Source organism: Ciconia boyciana, chromosome 6, assembly GCF_034638445.1.
Source record: "Ciconia boyciana chromosome 6, ASM3463844v1, whole genome shotgun sequence".
Lineage (NCBI taxonomy): Eukaryota > Metazoa > Chordata > Aves > Ciconiiformes > Ciconiidae > Ciconia > Ciconia boyciana.
Genome location: NC_132939.1, coordinates 1,156,271 through 1,177,114, shown reverse-complemented (window position 1 = coordinate 1,177,114; position 20,844 = coordinate 1,156,271). Strand labels below are relative to the sequence as shown.

The 20,844-nt window shown below is 42.9% G+C and overlaps 1 protein-coding gene across 6 annotated transcripts in view; it reads left to right on the top strand.

Moving 5' to 3' along the window:
- PAK6 (p21 (RAC1) activated kinase 6) overlaps nt 1–20,318 on the top strand; it is a 36,887-nt gene extending 16,569 nt beyond the window's left edge. For 5 of the 6 annotated variants that reach the window (XM_072864471.1, XM_072864470.1, XM_072864469.1 and 2 more), the window contains 8 exons: nt 2,796–3,004; nt 7,525–8,142; nt 11,300–11,791; nt 12,046–12,179; nt 15,031–15,157; nt 15,351–15,476; nt 16,143–16,277; nt 18,242–20,318. In XM_072864471.1, coding sequence (XP_072720572.1) covers nt 2,801–3,004; nt 7,525–8,142; nt 11,300–11,791; nt 12,046–12,179; nt 15,031–15,157; nt 15,351–15,476; nt 16,143–16,277; nt 18,242–18,409 — 2,004 coding nt within the window. In that variant the 5' untranslated portion in view covers nt 2,796–2,800 and the 3' untranslated portion in view covers nt 18,410–20,318. The remainder of the gene's footprint in view (nt 1–2,795; nt 3,005–7,524; nt 8,143–11,299; nt 11,792–12,045; nt 12,180–15,030; nt 15,158–15,350; nt 15,477–16,142; nt 16,278–18,241) is intronic. The other variant, XM_072864473.1, reaches the window with a different exon arrangement.
- The last annotated feature ends 526 nt before the right edge of the window (nt 20,319–20,844 follow it).

Genomic DNA, 20,844 nt, shown 5'->3' with positions numbered 1-20,844 from the left:
GGTGGATCAAGTAGCTGTCACAACTGACATGTAGTCAACGGTTCAGAACTGAAGCACTTGATAGAATACTACAGATAGAGTTCCTGCTTTCCTTGGAGGCTGTGAAAGCTCCTCAGTAGCACCAGCTGTTGGTTTGAATAGTACTAACACCATGAGCTATTAGCATACCTTTCTTTTCCAGGATTGTCTGCACTTTTTTTTTCCTTAAAGAATTGCCCTGTGACTTTAGTCTTGATTATTGGTTAATATGCAGCTCTTCCCATAAGCTCTCCATTAAGATGTATTTGGGTTTTCATTGGAACATATTCTAAGCAGAGATTGTTCTGATTGCGAAACCTCTCCTAGGCAGAGCAGTTGCTTCCAACCTCTTTTGTAAGTGTCTTTTTAGTTGCCTAGCCTTTTGCTTTCTTTTTCCAACTGTAAGGTATCTTTAGTAGGCTTCTGGACGCAGTATGGCAATGGGTATTGTCAGTGTATGAAGTCGGTATTTCACCAAGGATGGATTGCATGATTGGGGGTTTAGTTAGTGTAAAGATCCTTCTGTGACAAACAAACACTTCCCATCCCAGTGATACAGGATCATGGTAACCAAATTTTAAGCCAGTGTGTATGCAGTTTCAGGATCTCAGTCTAGCACTGGGAAGCAAAGTCGTCATTCACCTGGTGGCTGCACTTTGCTCCTAAACAAGTTTTAAGTGGCACAACCTGGAAAATGTTTGACATATATTTCACTGTGGGGAAAAAAGCACGAGGTGTGCTGATTTTTGAGACCAATGTCCTCCAGAAGTCTGTTCATGTCTACACCACAACATGTTATCTCTGTATGTGTTCTGTGTCTCTGACCCTTGTAAATACTTGTTCAGCACAAATAGTTGGAAGCTGAGGTCGTATACAGGGGAAGAGTGATCACGACAAAGTTGAATATCAAGTGGCAAAAATCCTCTACCTGATGTCAAGGAAGAGGTAGTGTTCATCACTTTATAAGCAATATTAGTGAGAGACAAATGCTAGGAGTATTAAAGTTGTTGGTGGAAAGGGAAGAGCATATAGACATTTTTTTTTTCCTACTGGTGGATATTAATTGCCTTTAAGAAACCTGTACATCTTTTTCCCAAGCTAGAGAGCTTTAGCACTGAACTACCTAAAAAGTTTTGGCACTGGGTCTCTGCTTTGTCTCATCTCTCTTACGGTTCTCATTGCACAGTTCATCCTGTGCATTGACAGAAAGCATCTTGGAGAGGAGGTATGAGCTCTGGAGCACGCCAGCTCCAGTGCATCCACAGAACAGTAATCTGCCCATTAAACATGTTTCTCCAACAGTGAATACGAAAATGGGAATACTTGTAACTTTAAAGCCATCAAACCAGTCAACAGAATCATAGAACAATCCAGGGGAGAAGGGACCTCAAGAGATCTGTAGTCCAACTTCTGTCCGTGCTCAAAGCAGGGTCTGCTTTGGAGAGTCAGACCAGGTTGTGCAGGGCTTTGTCTTCAAGAGCAAACTTGCTCTTGAAAACAATGAGGATGGAGACTGCACAGCCTGTCTGGGCAACCTGCTCCAATGCTGGACTCTCCTGGTCATGAAAAAGTTTTTTCTTCTATCCAGTTGGGACCTCTCTTGTTTCCATTTATGCCTGTTGTCTCTCAGACTCCCACCACTCTCCACTGTTAAAAGCCTGGCTCTCCATAGAAAATCTCCCTACCTCTGAGCTGTTTCTTCATGGAAAGGGTAACTTTCCCCTCACCTCATCTTCCCTGTCTGTCTTTTGTGAAGAGGTTGTGTCCATCCATCACAGTTATTCAAGCTTTCCCACCTCTGTGACCGCATGCGGAGCTCTGGTTCTTCCTTTTTCTTCATATCTTCCCAATTTCAAAAAGGTCTAAAACTTTTGGCTTTCTATCTATCTACATCTCTTTTCTTGGCTATAAAGTCTAAATTCACATTTTGAATGTCTCTTGTGTTTGGGTATGTTTACGTGTTAGCTGGTTTTGGCTTGTTGCAGTTGTAATGGCTGTTCACACAAACTGTCTCTCTCAGCCCCCAAGGGAAAGGAATCTTAGTTTTTAATTTTAGCTTCTTCAGCTACCTGCTGACAGAGTTTGATTTCCACCTACCACCTCCTCTCTCTCTCCCAAGCCCTCTGTCAAAGCTAGAAAAACTGAGATCCAAAATCAGTCTTGGGCAGCTCTTCCTTTGGTAACAACTCTGTCTTTAAGTGGGAATCAAATGTATATTACTTACTTGGAGTTACCAGTGAGAAGACAGCCTGAACCCTGTTCATAACCACCCTTCATTCCAGGCTTGTAGTGGAATCAACACTGCCTAACTGTCTGGACTCCAAAGCCATTTAACCTAGGTACAAGCCTGTAAAATATAAATATGTATCTCTTACATATCTTTAAAATGTTTATATCGGGCAATATGAATTTGTAGAAATAAAGGAAGCCAAGTGGTAGGAGTTCAGCTATAGACATGGCAGGTGTCTGTTTCTTTTCTGAAATAGGAGCACTGTTTCACAGTGGGTACAGTGAGCACCAAAAAGGTCACTAGAAATCCTAGCTCAGCCACTGACCTGCTAGGTGGCCTTGAGCAAGTCATTGCTCTCTTGTTGCCTCTGTTTCCTCATCCGTAAAAACAGATGATCATGTCAGCTCTGTCGTTGAAGTGCTTGTCACTGGAGAATGTTCTTACTACAATGTAATTAACTAATATAATTGATATGTGATATTACTGATTGGGCATATCGGACCTAGACATGCAAGAGCACTGAGGCATTGCCTTCCCTCTGATTCAGGCATCATGTTCCGCAAGAAGAAGAAGAAACGCCCGGAGATCTCGGCTCCGCAGAACTTTGAGCACCGTGTCCACACTTCGTTTGACCCAAAGGAGGGCAAATTTGTAGGCCTGCCGCCTCAATGGCAGAATATTCTAGACACGCTGAGGCGCCCCAAGCCAGTGGTAGACCCTTCAAGGATCACAAGGATGCAACTCCAGCCTATGAAGGTAAGAGAGGAAGACTATTCTTTCCTTGTCCCCTGGGCTTTCCTGTTCCTTGGGGAGGCCCAAGTTGAGGCAATCTTTCCATTGCCCCATATATATTTAAATGGGGCTAAGGGTGGAACCTGTAAGGAATAGTGGAGAGCAAGATCTGGGCTTTGATAACATTGTCTTTTTTTTGAGGCAATAGTAACTTCATCGGAAATAAGGACAGTAGTGTCCTTAACGGCAGTAGTGTCACTGTTCAAATAACCAGCTGGCCGCCTGTCACTACAATGAGGACCTGTGAAAGCTCCCAAGGTAGCTGACAGGGCCTAGGATGTGTTCAGCTGTTGCACAGGGAAGTGAAGAGGAGAATTCGTGGAGAGACCTGTTTTAGCAAGTTTGTCATTCTTGTGGGTGAGCAAATTTGGCTGGTAATTAAGTTGACAGGGAAGCATGAGTGGGAGAGAGCGGGGTAGCACTAGCGTACTGTTCATGGATGGCTAAGCGAATGAGCGACAACGGGGAGCAGGATGAAACGAGGGTTTAGGCTAAAAGGGTTTATAAAGCAGCAGTTTAACAGAAAGTGGACATAGTAAACAGGAGAATGTCCTTAAAGCAAGTCCTTTGGTAAGGAGAAACAAGTTACTGATCTTTGTAGATGGGTAAATTTAGATGGCTGTCTTGCTTGGATGGCTGTGGATAATGGCATCTGGAGACTGTGTGTTTGCAAGTGACTGCAGGGACCTGCTGTGTGAAAAGAGGCAGATTCATGATGACCTTTTGGAAAAGGAAATGAAAGATGGTGACAGAATTATTGTGTTTAAAGTCTGGCTAGCTTGTGGGAAGTTTTTGCTCCCAGTGAAAAAAAACTCACAGGGGCCTAAAAACTGAAAGGTAAGTTGTAAAATAGAGCTGTTACTACTTGGATTTTAGGAGGGACATAAAAGAAAATATTTGTCTATGTGATTAATATATTTAGCTTTTTGTGTACAGATGCTTAAAACATGGGGACTAAATGGGACTACATTTTAGTATAATGCAAGTATTAATGCAAAATCAGACCTGCAATATAAGCGGCACATCAGGATCTTTGAGCAGAACGCTGATTTAGAAAGGAAAAACTTGCTCAGGAAGAGCAGGTAAAAGAGAAAGGGAGGAGGTATTCCCTTCTGTTTTATGGTGTCCTGAATGTGCTTTGAGGTTCAAAATGTAGTAGGAGATAGGACCACAATCCAGAGAAGAGATAAAATGTGCAATAAGAGACCAACTTGGTTAGATCAGGAGCTCTCTAATGAGCTTAAACTGCAGGAGGATTGCTCAGAAGGGTGGAAACTAGGTCAAGTTACAAAGGGCAAATAGAAAAGAAATTTATGTAGGAACAAAACTGGAAGGCCAAGGCACAAAAAGAGATGTTATTCTCAAAGCTGGAAGGCCAAGGCACAAAAAGAGATGTTATTCTCAAAGAACATAAAGGGCATCTAAGGAGACATCATAAGTATGCTGAGGAGGAGAAGGAGGATGAAGGAAAGAATTTGTTCACTGCTTATTGTGGAAGAAAGTTAATAACAGATGACACTGAGAATTCTTAAATGTTAATGATTTTTCTTCAGTCTTTACTGAAAAGGTTAACTGGGATCAGTGGGCTAACACAATTAGCACGAGCATGAAGGGATAAGAACGCAGGCTAGAATAAGAAAAGAACATGAACAGAAATTAGAATCCTTAGATAAGTTACATATTTTCAAGTCAGCTGGGCCTAATGAAATTCAAGGAATTGCAGATCAGTCAGAATAATTTCAATTCCCAGAAAGAGACTGGAACAAATAAGCAAGTAATCTATTTGCAACCACTTCCAAGGAGATAGCAGGGTAATAGCTAGCAGCCAGCACGGATTTATCAAGAACAAATCATGTCAAGCAACCCAATTTCCATCAATCACAGGGTATCAGACTTTGGGGAAGGAAGAAATGATAGCTCTCTCCTATATCTTGACTTCAGTTAGGCTCTTGACACTGTACCTATGGCATTCCCAGAGCAAACTGAGCAAACTTTCTCAAGTATTAGGAAAAGTATACTCAAAAGAATAGCGTGAGGCATCACTGTCAAAATAGATATGTGCATGAAGAGATTTACTGGAGTTTGTCCTGAGTCTAATACTGGTCAGTACTTTCATCTATGACTTATCAAACCTGTAGATGGTACAAGGTGAAAGGAGGTGCAAACCTTTAAGAGAACAAGGATAGAATACCCAACACTCTTTAAAAACTACAGAAGAATTTTAAACTAATATTGGGGTTTTTGCCCCAGTAAATCCCAGTACAAATACTCTCTTAGACTGCGTCACATAGTTGACTATTTCTGGTAAACTTCATTTGAACAAATTCCTGTTCAATGATAGCAATCAATAGTAAGATCTTTTTTTTTTTTAAGTGCTAATTGGCTCTATTAGGCCAAGCCCTTATACACAGAGTCCTGGATTCAACTATCATAGTTTTTCCTTTTTTTGATGTGCACTCTGTGTAGCTTGTAAAGGGTCACTTTTCTTTTTAAAATTAATATTTCTAAATTTTGGTCAGTAAGGCATGATCTTTGTAAGAGCACTCCATATAGATTTGGCTCAAATTTGGATGTTTCTTCATTAATCTGATGTAGTCTTTAAACACAGCTGCAAAGTATAGCTAACTCCCATCTTCTCTGTCCACTGGGGATAGGACTGACTTAATGGACTAGAAGTGGAACAGGAGTAACTTGAGTCTAATTTTAGGAAGTTTTTAATTAGGGGGTGAGGTGAGCACTGGAATGGATTTTCTAGAGAGGCCATAGCAGCTGTTCTTGGAGATTTCTTATTTTGAGAATGTTAGACACAAGTCTTTCTGCAATGACTTTTGTCCATCTACTTTGGACTAGCTGACCTCTTGAGATTTCTTCCAACTTTATTTTGAGTTATTCTTTTTCCCAGTTTGTAGAAACATTGAACCATCAGCGAGCATTGGAGGAGGACTTCTTTCTCTCCCATCTGCCTGTGCAAGCATGAGCAAGGGTGTGGAGGCATCCTGCTGAGTGCTCTGTGCCTTGGGGGTGTGCATATTACATCTGTCCCTGCTCAGACTCATTCAGGAACTGGTGCTCTTAGTTGAGTGCATTACTGAGGTAAACTGATATGTCTGGCGTTTCTAATGGATGAGTTAGAATGGACAGAAGACTCTTCCCACCCTACTGACAGATTTCAGAGACTGGGTTTCTGACCATTTACTTTTGGTATTTTTTTTTTCCCTATCGAGTTTGGTGGAAAAGTGATGGAAACAGTTTGAGGAGTTAGTGTCCTCAGCATGTTGTTTACTTGGCAGCAGCTGGGGCCATAGAGGAAGACGTGTGTATGTGGTGAGGGAGGTATATTGCTACAAAAGGATTGAAGAGCAGAATTTCCTGCTGCAGGTGATGCAGGTATGCAGTGGTATGAGTCAGATTGTCCTTTCTTCACCTTGTTTGACAAAATCTTCTGTTCTGCCTTTCATTCTCAGATGCTGAGCAAACCGGGTGCTCATTTTGTGCACTGTTGTGGCATTCTGTTGAAATTACTGGAGCCGCTGTTTTGCACCAGCTAAATATTAGGCTTGGTGTAATTAATTCAGCATCTTTAGAAGATCCCTGGAGTTCAGTTAGCAAACAGGAGATTGCCATCACTCCAGGGAAGGATTTTCCTCAGGCAGAGATTCATGAAAGTGTAGGAGTGATCCTATGCTGTGAATTTCTGTGAAGAAATGAAACATCCTGGTTCCCAGAACTAAAAAAGCTTCTGTAAGCTTTTCAGTTCCAGAATAAACAAGGTAGAGCACTACATAATATACCCACAGCTTTAAGTGTCCTACTTGTATAGTGCTGTTGCTTGTTTGGATGGAAGCCTTGTTCTTCATCGTTTGCTTACAAGGCTGTTGAGCTGTTGTGACCCTTTGTTCATCATTTTTAATTATAATAGCTTGGCAGAACAGAGGAGGGATGCAGCTTTGGAACAGTGTGGTCTTCACTGGTCAGTATTAAGATGCATTAGCAAAAACCAGACTAAGGGAGGCTGATAACAACACTATTGAGACTGCTACAGGGGAGAGATGAACCTTGTATTGGAATAGCAAGGTGATTTTTGCAGGTAGAGCTTGGGGCATGCTGTAACTTTGGAGAACTAATACTCTGAAGAGCTTGTTGAGCCTAAGTTAGTGATGTAGTGTAGCACAATTTCAGCACAAGAGAGTCAGGAGTGCTAAAAACATCCCAGTTTTGCTATAACGTTGTCCTTCAGAATGTGAGCACAGCAGCAGAATTCCCTGTTCTGGCCAAAAGCAGTGTTGCCTCTGACAGAAGGATATAACCCAATGATTTTTTTTTCTTCAGTAAAGGACAATTAAAAAAAAAAGACAGAAGGAAACATTTCTCTTTTTTTCCCTGAGTAATCTTTGGCTAGACAGACAAAATGCAACCTTTGTCAAGAGAAACTGAGCTTCAATTTTTACAACTAACTTTTGCACCCCTTTCCCTATGTTTCACAGACTGTAGTGAGAGGCAGCACTGTGGAAGTGGAAGGCTATATCTCTGGGATTCTCAACGACATCCAGAAGCTTTCTGCCATCAGCTCGAACACTCTAAGGGGAAGGAGCCCCACCAGCAGGAGGAGAGCTCAGTCCCTTGGGCTCCTGGGGGAAGACAGACCCCCAGACATGTATCTTCAGAGTCCTGAAGCAGACTGGGCAGACAAATATGGAAACTACCTCAATTGCAATGGTGGGACCAAGGTGACCCGGAGGCAGACTATGTGGCCAGATTATAAACCCCGATTGGAAGGACAGTCTCATCCCAATGGTATGGTTATGAAAGCACAGTCCCTCGGGCCTTCGGAGTTCCAGGGTGCTGACAGCAGCTGCCTCCAGCGTGCCCCAGGTTTGCAGCACATGCCAACTCTACCAGGGGAGAGTGAGAAGATGGGAAAAAAGAGCTCGGAAGAGTGCTGGCCTCAGCCTTGTCTCGTACGACAGGCAAACTCCAGGCCCTCAGGGGAGGGCAGCCCTAGCTCCAAATCAAGGGAGAACAGCTTGAAGAGGAGGCTGTTACGCAGTGTGTTCCCCTCATCCAGTGGCTCAAACAAGTCGGGCCCTTCCCTGCAGATAAAGGTAGAGTTATTCAGTATTTTTGAGTAAGTGCAATGTTGGCTTTACAGTTCCAGAGGTTACTTACACAGCTGAACAAATTTAATTGCAAACATCATGCAACCATCTGTTATTGTTATGATTAATGCTGGAATCAAAATAGTCCTGGACAGGGGAAACGTGTAGTCCACTTAAGCTTCACAGAATATACTGCTAGGCATAGCTCAAAATGGCAGCTAGATATACATGAGAAAGGCTTGTTAGTGGAGCTGCACTTGCAGGAGTGTAGGCTGGGAAGGAGGTAGGGGACTTACTCATTTTTGCCCTTCTGTAGTAATAAAGGCATAACTTAAATGCCATTATACTAGCATAAATGTGCTTTTGCCATTTGGGAAATTGCCGTAATTTACATTAGTAATGTATTCTTTTGCCTGTGCAAAATAGAACTACCTCAGGAGAGCTTGTTGGTTATAGCTGTGTCTGCCAAACTGCCTACAATAGGAACATTTCTATCGGCACCCATAGTACTGTCAAACAGGAAATCTGACTGTTGGTTTTGGTAAGGATGGGACAGCTCATAGCTACATCTCCCCCAGGAAAGCTATCCTGAATGAGTGACTCACTCCTTATTAAACTAGGAGAAGAACTCTGGTTCCTGTTACTGGATAGGAAATGTAGCCCTTCGGGCCACTGCTTCTAATTCATCCCAGGCTAACCCAGCACTCATTGTCCTTGCACAGCTGTGTGGTGGTTTCAAAGGCCGTGCTGGGCTGGTGCAAGGCCAGGCTAATTTCTAGCAGGCGTGGAGTCCCTGAACTCGGAGGAAGATGACAGGAATCACTGGCCCAACAAAATTGACTGTTCTAAAGTGTATTGCAGGGTGGGGCTTTCTACGACCCGGCTTCTTGGAGTTTGCATAAGGCTCAAGGCTTTCAGACACAGTCTTCTCCCTGCAGGTTCCCTTTCCGAGGGAGTGGGATTTTAAAGGAATGCAGTTCTCGTGTAGCACAAACTACACTTATTGCTGTCTCTGACTTTGGGCTGATCTATACCGGCTGGAGGCCTGTCCCTGAGTACGTAGGAGAACTGACCACTTCTTTCTTCTCTAGCAAGAGTGTCTTTGCCATGCCTCAGCACTTTCACAAGGAGGAGCAGAGGTTACCAGTCAAATGGCGTGTGCGCATGGATGTGCTTGGGTGTGTTTGAACTCGAGCTGCTTGGGAGAGGAGTAGGAAAGACCTTGAGGTTATCTAGTCCATTTCCCTGCTCCAGTGAAGGATCTGCACCATTGCTGGCAATTGGTTATCTAAGCTGTTCTTAACAGCCTCCAATGATTAAAACTTTAGTCTCCCTCACAAATGGAGATGAAGAAGTGTAATTGTGATGTGTAAGAAATGCATAATTGCAGATGAAATGGAAAGGGGATATAACTGGTTGAAAATGGGGAGGTGGGTGCCTTGACAGGCTGCCTGTAGGCACTGTGGGAAGGTCAAGTGCTCTTCACTTTCAACCTAATATGGGGGAGAAGGAGTGGGAGAACCAGTGACCTCTCAAAACGTCCAGAGACTGAACATGTATATATAGGGGCTGTCAAATTACAAGAGCAGGAAATAATACTTACATGTGGTTAGACAAACATGCGTGAGCTTGCATGCATGTTGTGTGCCCTTTTGCATGCTCTAGGTTATAGAAAGCCTTTTTTTTTTTTCTCTCTCTCCTGAGACAAAACAAGAGTTGGGAAATAAATACTTCGCTGCCATGAGCATGTCTCTACAGGGCTGCAGGGGTGGAGCTGGTAAATGAGGAGGAAGTAACTTCTGACAGGCAGTTTGTGTTTGTGCACTCCTGCACCCCAATGCCAGGAGCTACTAAATCATACTTTCAGGGCCTATGTGTGTTAGGCTTATGCAGATTTTACTGTTGACAGAAATCCTTGGTTAAAACCCAAGGTGCATAGAATTAAATTCTATACAATTATTTTCTGTCTGAGAGAAAATGAGTGCTCTTTAAAAAATTTCTCTATTGGCAGTTTCCCATACCCATATTATTAACTTTATTAATGATCTGTCTGAATTGTGAGAGAGAAAAATCTTGTTGCTTTGAAGTTTTTATTTTGCCCTGTAATATAAATGATTGGCTTGCTCTTTCTGAAGTTGCTACTTTGTCAGATCCACTATTATTTTACATGTAACTAAGTATCTAAAGTATTTTGTACCTAACCTGCTAGATGTTGTTGCATTTTAATTAGTCAACGTTTCCAGGGTGAGTACTAGTACTTCAAGATTTATCCTTCTTGGGAGACCGATGCGTAGTGCTAGCATGGGAATGCGTATCCTGAAGCCATATTACCGCAGGCTGTGATCTTACTAGATCTCATAAACTAAACAGGGTTGGGCCTGCTTGGTACTTGAGTGGGAGGTCTCCGAAAGTCTGGAATGCTTCAGGAAGGAGCACTGCTAATCCAAATTCACTGTAGGTCAGTTTTGAGCCAGTAAGATGGCAAGGTGGCAGGTGGCTCTGTGCAGCTGAAGTGTCACGCTGGCCTCCCACAGCTGTCCTGGTTCACGGTGCTTTTCCCAAAACAGAGTGCTAATTCTGTGTCTGATCGACAGGAATGCTCTGCAGGTACCAGTGGAAAGTGCAGAGAGAGTTTTCAGTAGGCAGAGCATAATTACCCAAAGGGAATTAGGCCAAGACATCAAAGTGATTTACAGCGTTGGCATGAATCCTCTTTCCTTTTATATATAGGAAGATCAGAGGCACAGAGGGATAAAGGATTTTAAAATTCTCTGCAACACAGGTTGCCCCTGAGTTTTGGTGGCAAGGTTGGAATGCTTTTTAGCAGCTGGTTTTTTTTCTGTGGGTTTTGGTTTTTGGTGGAGTGTTTTTTTTTAAAAGCATGTGCATTAAAAGGTCCCTTTTCAACTGCCTCAATTGGGAGGTCCTTAAAGCATAGTACCCATCCTGTAACTGATTCTTGAAAATCTGGATCCATGGGGCTTCCCTTAGTCATGCAGCATATGTTGGGAGATGAGAACCTAGAGCTCTTGACTCCAGACTGCTACAAAATGTCCTAGGCCAGAGTGGTATAACATGCAACTGATTTTTGACACTTCTTTCTTCTTGTTAATCTAAGCATTGCTTTTTCTTTCTTCTGCTTTCATGTTTGTTCTTCCCAAAGCCTAATGCTTTCTTCAGGCCCCAGCAGTGGGGTTCACCACGCAGCCCTGCAGCCAAAGCCCAGTCTCTTCCATCAGATCAGCCTGCATCCGATTTCCCCAGGATGATCTCAGAAGCTGGGACCCCCCAGAAATCACCAACAGTGGAGAAGGCAATTGCAGTGCCACCAGGCAGGCCGTCACCAGCAGGGTCTCCCAGGAACCGGCAGACTCAGACTAGTTCTAGCAACCTTCACCTTCCCCAGGACTCTTCTGTGAAAGGGCAGCTGGCCAGTGAGGACCCGGTGGTTGTGACTCATGAGCAGTTCAAAGCTGCCCTTAGGATGGTAGTGGACCAGGGGGATCCCCGGACATTGCTGGAGAATTATGTAAAGATTGGTGAAGGGTCCACAGGTATTGTCTGTATTGCTCGAGAGAAGCACTCGGGGCGGCAGGTAGCAGTGAAAATGATGGACCTGAGAAAGCAGCAGCGCCGGGAGCTCCTTTTTAATGAGGTGAGTATAGTGACGAGAGGTGGGGTTCTGCTGTCCGCTGTAAAGCCATGGTAACAGTCGGTGTGCTAAAAAGAAGGGAAGAGCAGGAGACATCTTCCTTTTCATAGAATTATGCTAGGACCAGGAAGAAAAATGACTGGGGGGATGGAGGCTACTGTGTTGTACTCATAAGGTTGTGCTTGCTTGCTTTGTTGGATAAGATTAAGTGGTGTTAGTGATTTTGTGGTGGTCAATTGTCCACTGTGTTTTTACAGGTGGTGATAATGAGGGACTATCAACATGTCAACGTAGTGGAGATGTACAAAAGCTACCTAGTGGGAGAGGAGCTCTGGGTGCTGATGGAGTTCCTGCAGGGGGGAGCCCTCACAGATATTGTGTCTCAGATCAGGTACGAAGCAAAATCCGAAACATCAACGCTTGTGTTCCCACTTAGCAGGCAAGAGCAGTAGAGTGGAGATTTCTGGGAAGAATAGTTTCCCGCAGAGATCTTGTGATTGCAGTGCCCCGAAACTATTACACTTTATAACTGTCATCCATTTGAAGTATGCGGTAATACTTCTGATGTAGAAGAGACCTCATTTACAGTACTGATCCCTTTAGATACCCACTATTCATCTACTTGATGACCTTCCCTGTAAAACACAGTACACATGAAAAGTATTGTTTACTATATCTGTTGTATTCTGGCCAGGAAGCTCACTGAATAAGTATTAAAGAGCATGCAGAAATAGTTTTCAGCGGTACAACCTTAGTGAGGTTGAATTTGCGGCTAACTCCTCTGGAGAAGTGCAGCAGAGCCTTGAGATCTGGACTCCTTCCCAAATTTCATTGCCTAAAGATAGCAACTACTGGACACTCTCCCAAATTTGTTTTCTTATCCGCACCACTTCATATTAATTAACGACCAAAGCATTCCTGTAGGGCAAAGAAGTTGTTCTCAAATGGCCTCTGGAGTCCCACTGACAAGGTGTTCTGGAGATGCAGTTATGATGATTGTCTCTTACCCATGACCCTGGAGCACCCTCCTGCTTCCAAGCAGTCCTGCGAGGCTGTAAACTGGTGCAGGGGATGCCAATGAAAAGACTGACCAAGAAAGGCTGTAGGATGAGCTTTCCTTTTTTGAAGATTCAGAATCTTAATTGGATTACAATTAGGTAGTATTGCTAACACTAATTGTATTTACTTTTTTAAATCATAGTATGCCTTTAATTCACTTACATGCTTTGACTAGCCTTTACTGATCCTGTGGTGGATTTAAGGCATATATCTTGCTCTCTTGGATTCTCTGTTTTGGATTTGTATCTGTGATGTGTTTGGGAGGCATAAAAAAGCACGTTGTCCTTTGTAGCCTCTACAACCCCACCGGTAAGGAGTGTCTTGGAGATGCTTAGATGGCCAGGCCCTCCAGCATTGAGTTCAGAGGCACGTCTCAGGGTCTGAGAACCAAGGTTTCACTGTAAGTCATGTACCTGCTCCTGGACAGGAAAAAGAACATTTAGGCTTAAAGAGTGCTGAGTTATGGCATGGCAGAGCCAGTGAAACTCTTGTAGCTCTTAGCTGGTATTAGAACCAATGGAACTACAGATAAAAAAAAGAATATTCTGAAGAGGTTTATGAAGGGTCTGTGTAGTTTATATCCACCAGTGAGCTTGAGTTCCATTGTGGGACCTCAGCCTAGATTTGAGTTATTTTACAAAGCCTTCCTTTGAACCTTTTAGTGAATGCTTGTTTTTCCACATAGTGGAAACAGGATCTGTTATAACCATAACAATTATTAGAAGTGAGCTGCAAGCCTTTATCAGTTTTTCACAGGGAGGAAAATACCCTCATTCCACTCGTTAAACATTTGCTGAAGGTGATAACTGATTTGCATCTCCAGGAGTGAGCTAATCCTCTAGTAATCTGTTTTACACTATGCAATCACTTGACTGAAACCAAATTCCATACGTGACAAGCTGAAAGTATACTTCTTGTTAGCGCTCAGAAGTGTATCAGCTTTTCTTACAGCTCATGCGCTATGAAATGAAAAGCACTGTTTCTAAATAGGTTAGGTTCTATATTGGAGAATTCCCTCTCCCGTTAGAGGTTAAATCATAATGGCAAAAGTAGCCCTCTGCCATCCTTCAGATATATCTGCCATCAGCACAGCACAGCGCAGCCGCAACATGCAGTGTCCTGGTCAGCCGGTCAGTTTGGTAGAGTAAGATATGGAACACCAAACAAGCAAAGGAAGTAAAAATTTCTCAGCTGATGGTGCAACCTCCTTCATGAGTGTGCAGAAATTGCTCTTATGTATTTGGAAGGTACTGGTCTGCTCTGCACAGGTCTGCCTTCTGAGCGCTCTCTTCTCCTCAGTCTTACCTCCTCAAATCCAGGTCTGCAGGTATCATTTCTATGCCCTCAACTGCGAGCTGTTTGAAACAATTGCTAGAGACAGGCTGAGAATCAAAAGTACTCAAATTGGGTACTTCAGCTATTCTTTGATATACTTAACTTCTAGCATTGCTCAGTATAAGTGTTCAGAGAACACTGTCACTGTCCCCAGTTCCAGGAGATAATTTTCATTTCTACCGTTTTCACTTACACTTGATCATGAAGGTTCTTGTGTTGGTATTCCAAACAGCGAGAGCTTCTAAAGATAAGGTTCTTGGTGCTCATACTCAGTGTGCTAGCAGAGAGACTGCTAAAATTCAGGAGTGTCTTCCCGGCTTGTAACCTGTGCTACCTGTAGTTAGGCATAAGAGTATCCAAAGTGTCTAGCTGCATGAAACCTGTGAAGGATCCCTATATTCTCTATCGAATTATGTGTTTAGATGCTTTCTGGATAAAGTTGCACAACATGCCTTGTGAACAATTGCTTTACTATATTTGCTTAAAAAAAAAAAAAGCTGTCTCAACAGTTACTGTGGCACCTTAGCATGAAGAAGCAGTCTTGCCTATCAGAATTGCTTGAAACAGCATCTTGCAGAATGAATTTAGATACAAGATTTAAAATGCAATTGCTCTGTATTACACTTAGGAAAACTTGAAATTGCTAACCATCAAGAAAAAAATGTTTTCAACAGTAAAAGACAGTCATAGAAGAACAGTAAAATTGAGATAGTAATGGTCATGGGGAACCAAAATATGTATCTGCAATTCAACTTCAAAATTGCACTGTGCCTTTAAAGAGGACCTGTGCATGAGTACTGTCCACTGCCTGGTACAATGCGGTTAAACTCCTGTGTCTTTAATTTCAGGCTAAATGAAGAGCAAATTGCAACAGTGTGTGAATCAGTGCTGCAGGCTCTGTCGTATCTTCACTCTCAGGGGGTCATTCACCGAGACATTAAGAGCGACTCAATTCTTTTGACACTGGATGGAAGGGTATATTTCCTCAGACAAATTGTTTCCTGTCTTCTGCTGCTGTAGCCTTACTCTGTCTCCTTATTTCCTTTCTGTTCGTAATCTCTTGTTTGTACCTCGTCCTCTTACTCCCTTTGTCTTGTTTGGTTTTGGTGTTTCCCTCCATGTTGTTTAAAAATTATTTTTAAGGTTGGTTGCTTTTTTCTTTGTACAGGTCAAACTCTCAGATTTTGGCTTCTGTGCTCAGATCAGTAAAGATGTACCTAAAAGAAAGTCCCTAGTAGGTACTCCCTACTGGATGGCTCCAGAAGTTATTGCAAGGATACCATACACTACCGAGGTAAGGGACCACTTCCCTGATATCAGGAGAGGTAGCAAATACTATTCTGAAGTGTCACAGGAAAATAACTACTGGCTTTTCTAGGAAGAGCCTCTAGAGTCTATTTAAAAATATAAATACAACTAAGACTACAGATTTGATTGTGATGATATCGGTATTTCCTAAAACGGTAGAAAAACAGGTTGTTCTGCTTCTGGGAACAAGGTGTAAACTTACTCTATCCTTATACCTGAAGCTTGGCATAGGCTTGTATCTGCTGTAGGGTGGACAGATGTTGGCAAGGAGCAGCGTGTGACATGATACCGATCGGTAAATCAATCAATGCCATAAAAGGGAGGGGAGGGGAGGAGGGAAGGCACAGGTGGGAGCTCTGAAATTAGGGGCAGGTGGTGGCAGACTGATTAATTTTGTTTGCTTGTGCTACACCTGGTTGGTTGGTAGTTACTTGCAGACCTTGGCGTGTTGCAACACCAGCGTGGCTCAGTCCTAGGTGGAAAGCTGTCTTTGTTAAACTGCGGTAAGGAGTCCAATAGCATCAAGTCGGTTAATGTTTTACTCTTTCGGTAAGGTTTGTCATGGGTGGGGTGTTGTAGTCTTTCTGAAAGCAACGAAGCAAGGACCTGTTGCTCTGAACTGTGTATACTGATGTGATGTTGGCTCCCACAGGTAGATATCTGGTCTCTGGGGATCATGGTGATAGAGATGGTGGATGGAGAACCCCCCTATTTTAGTGATTCTCCAGTCCAGGCAATGAAGAGACTCCGTGACAGTCCTCCTCCCAAACTGAAAAACTTCCACAGGGTGAGCATACTGGCAAACACTCATAAACCTGATGATTATCATGGGGAAACATCGTATCAGCCCTTCCAGTAAAGCTGGCTGTGAAAGTGATCCTGCTGGGACATGCTTCTTGGGGAACTTCTTTGGCCCTGGTGCCTCAGTGGATGCAAGTTGCTGCTGACAGCTAGTGGCTGGTTTGGGAAATAGCCCTAACAATGTACGGTCACTTGGGCATAAACCTGATAATGCTTCAGGTGGACCCAACAGTTTAAATCTTGCTGATGTCGACAGAGTAGCTCATCTTCTAGGGGAGCAAATAGGAAGATCCTTGCTCTTGAGAGTTTCTGGCTTTGCAGTTTTCAGGACTGCCAAGACTGGTCAGAGCAGGGGAGCTCAATACAGACAGTGGCTCGTGGAAACACTGCAGCTGCTTTGAAGATGAACTCAGCTTCATGGTTTCTTATGAAAAAGTAGCAGTGACATAAGAAATACAGTGATTAGCTTTTAGTCACCAGTTAGAGCAGTCCTCCTTTCATTTCAGTCCAAGCCTCTGAGATCAAATAGCTCAGAATGCTGCAGAAGCTATCCGGCCTTTCCAATTAATCAGAGTATCTGCAGCTGCTAAAACTGAATTATTTAACAGAGTAGACTGCTGAACTAACAGCAGACACTCAAACATCAACAGCTGCTCTTTCCTCTTTGCAACAGTAATTAAAATTTCAAGGTCACTTTCTGGACCAAGTGCTTGTACTCCTTAGGGAGTGTAGAGCCAGTTCTGGTCTGGATCGCGCACCTTGCTTGGTGAGATGACCCTGCCATGGGCTCTGAAAGCCAGAGTCGTTTATAGCATTGCTTTGCTCCACTTTGTCCTGGGAAGCAAACTGGCTTCCAGCAGACCTCGGGATTGCCAGGCTGGTGGCCGTCCTCCCCCATCTCCCTGCTCTCTGAGCAGAGCTCAGCACCCGCTGTGGATCCAGCCCTCCATCCTGATTACAGTTAATGGCTCACTGGGGTCAATTACTGCACTGCTGGGTGCAACAGGTTAAATGGATGCCACCTGCGGTAATCTCTGCTGCTTTTCTAAAGCATAACTAGATTTATTGACAGAGTGATAAAGGCCAGATCCTGGCACTCATACTTAGCTGTGCTGTGCCTTCTCCCTCTAGAAACCACAGTGAAGTCGTTCAAAGCACTCATGAAATAAGCAGTAGCTCAGTGTGAATAGTATTTCGTGATTTACTTCTGAGTTAACCAGAGCTGGGAAAATGCCCCCAATCTAAAATGGATGTAATTAGCGGCAGTAAAATAAATAAATATATACCAAGTTCATTTTTTATTCAGTTTTAATGATGCAGAGGATTACCGCCAGCAAGAGATCTGCAGTGCCTTTAAGTGCTTCCTGGGTCTGGCTACTCATCAGGCTTTTACACATCTTTCAAAGGACAAACCTGCTGAGGTCATTTAGGTTTTTGATACACTGTTCTGCAGTTTCTTCATCTTCTTGTATCAGCAGCATCAGGTTTCCAGACTCTCAAAACCTATTGGGGAATCCTATTTAACTACTTTTTCCACAATCTGTGGCCAGTAAAAGAATGAATTGATCTACCCTTCACACCCAAGGCGATGTGCCTCGGGTAGTAGGAATTCTGTGGAATTTTCGAGCTGAAATGCAGAAAAGATTAAATAACAAAATGGGAAACAAAATTAACTTGGATGGAAGGACGTGGCAGGCAGTCTTGTCTTAATTTGCTGTGCCCCATTAGAGAGAAAACAACCTGTGTAAATGTTGTGCGTACCGGTGACGGAAAGTTACTCCTGTACCATAAAAAGCATGCTATCTCGTGTTACATTGCTGTGCAAAAGCAGGGTTACAAAGTTGAAATGTACACGATCCTTTTGACCAAACCTATCTCAGCAACCTGTTGTCGCATGAACTGTTGCCTGGTTCCTTTTCGGGGTTGACTTGGTTGGTTGCTTTTTCACAGACCTCCCCTGTTCTGAGAGACTTCTTGGAAAGGATGCTGACACGGGATCCGCTAGAAAGAGCAACGGCACAAGAACTTCTGGATCACCCCTTTTTGCTCCAGACGGGACTTCCAGAGTGCCTGGTTCCCCTTATCCAACAATACAGAAAGCGTACCTCTACCTGCTGACTTTACATAAGGGGAAATGCTAGGAAAAAGTAATGTTTATTAAAAAAAATATCAAGAGACCAGGCAGTCTCGTCCTGTGAATGGTGCTTGGAACTTGTCAGCGATCTTTTTAGAGGATGCATGTGAACGCTGTCCTTGCATTCCCAGCCTTTTGTGGCTTCTCTTTTGCTGAAGACAATCAATACATACTAGATCCAACTCAGCCCAAGTATGTCTCAAGAATAAAGCAGGTGTTTCATGACTTGTGGATCGCTTCTTCCGAAGAATGGCATTTTCAAGCGGAGTCTGAAGTTGCGTATCTGAATGTCTGCAAGTTCCTGCAAACCTTGGCTGCTGACTACTGAACTGGAACAGTATTTCCCAATTAGAAATGTGATCTTTCTTTCCTTAGTTGTACACTGGAGTCTTGAGCTGACTCAAATGTACGTTTTGGGGCACAGACCCCTTTAAACTCTCAAACAATGCACAAAGACTTGACAGTTTTTTCCTCTGAGACTTTTTCACAGATGATTTTAATTTCCTTCAGTTAAACGTGGACCTAGAAAACTGTACATATTTTCCTAGGGAGCAAATGTGCTATGTATATATTTGTTTCTAAATGGCTCTCTTGCATCAACGTGCTTCTCTTTTGCTGAGGAATATGTATGGTTTAGTGGTCAATCTTGAATCCATTTCATGATCTTAAACTTTTGGAGGGGGAAACCCTTGGATACAGGCCTCAAAACAGACTCCGAAGACAAGTGTTCTTGCCACCAGGATCTTGTGGTTGAAAATTCACAGTATGCAACGTCTCCATTGCTGGTTGGAATGGAGAGTCCGTGAAAGCTTGTTCTTGTGTTTGGTTTCCAGGCGCCTTTCTTTCCAAGTCTTTTCTCCCAAGAGAGGCTGAGAAATGCTGCCTTGAGACAATTGTTGGGTAGGACTTTGGGGATGCTCTAGGAGACTGAATGGCAATGTTTCAGCTGTCCTGCATATCCCAGGAGAGATTTTTGTGTTCATGTGAGACGGTTTGTTGAGCCTCTATCTCCTCTGCTTGCTACTGCAGAGTATCGGGAGAAGAGAAACTTTTGATGTATGTTTTGTTATTGGTATGCCCTTCCCCACCATCCCTTTGCTGATACATTCGGAAGGTTACTGGTTGTCTAAACAGCTATTTCAGTTATTTTAAAATAGATTTAGATATTTTGTATGATACACTTTCTGATCAGTGAGATAGTCAAGGTAATTGGACTCTAGGTCAGGATGTAACATTGTACAGTAATGGTGTGTATTGTTGTGAGGTCTCAAGAATATAATCTTACATGTGGAACTGGGATCCTATTTTGAAAGTCCAGATACAAATTTATTGGAATTTAAGTTATTCTTGGGACAGTCTTACCGTCTCAGAAACTAACCTCATAACTGCATTTTCTTCAGAAGATGTTAATAATCTCTATCCTCTGCTATTTACTCCAGTTACAGATCCTGCTTCAAAATTGAAGCCACAGTTGATTACTTGAAGTAATTTGGGATGGAATTCATCTGCACTGATGCCAGCCATCTAAATGGTGGGCACCCAGTCTGCGAAGCGTATAGGTTGGCTCTGTAGACCGAGGTGAGAGGAGCACCTCCAGAGGGTGATCCATCTCCATTATCTCAGATACCTGCTGAAGGATGAAATCGCTGTCCCTCGATACCACTCTGCCTGTGGCCAGTAGAGGGATCGTGGGTGGCTTGCCTAGACTGGATGTCTAAGTTTGGGGCTGATGAAGTTGGTTGAAATGAATTAATTTAGCTCCTCCTTAGCTGCACTGGAAAATTTTTGATGTAAAATGTTTCTGTATTCCAGATATACTGCTTTTTTATGCAAAAGAGCAGGGCTTTGAAAAGATTTATAATTTGAAACAAATGATCCTGCTCGTCTCTAGTTGTGAATCCTTTGCACTTGTGTTTTAAATTAAAGTAGATCTTGATTTATTCGTAAGCCTTGTTGCGGTGCTGAGATGCTTTAAAATGTGTCTATAGTTCAGAGATGCAAGGAAGTGTGAACCTTGAAGTCTGGTCTAACTTCCCTATTCTGTGGCTATGTGGCTTTTAAAACAAGAAGAGACTATAGCAGAAGCCTGGATCCTGAAACAAACATTTATTGGGGATGGGGATGACAGGTTTAACATTTAATGCCATTTTATACTTTGGCCCAAGTCTGACTAAAGAGAGTGAGGGAAGGCCCTTGAAAGATTTCATTAAAGTATCTTAGAAAATTTTAAAAACTCATTTCCGTATTTGTGAAGAAAGCAGAAAGCATCCATCTTCCTGTCCAATATAGAATTAAATATCTGATTCTTGTGTTTCTCTCTTTACAGTTCGTGCATGGCGTATCGCCAGTTAATCGCTCCATTACTTAGATGAGTGTGGAATCAAATATAAATCCTATGATAAACCTAGATTAGTTAAAA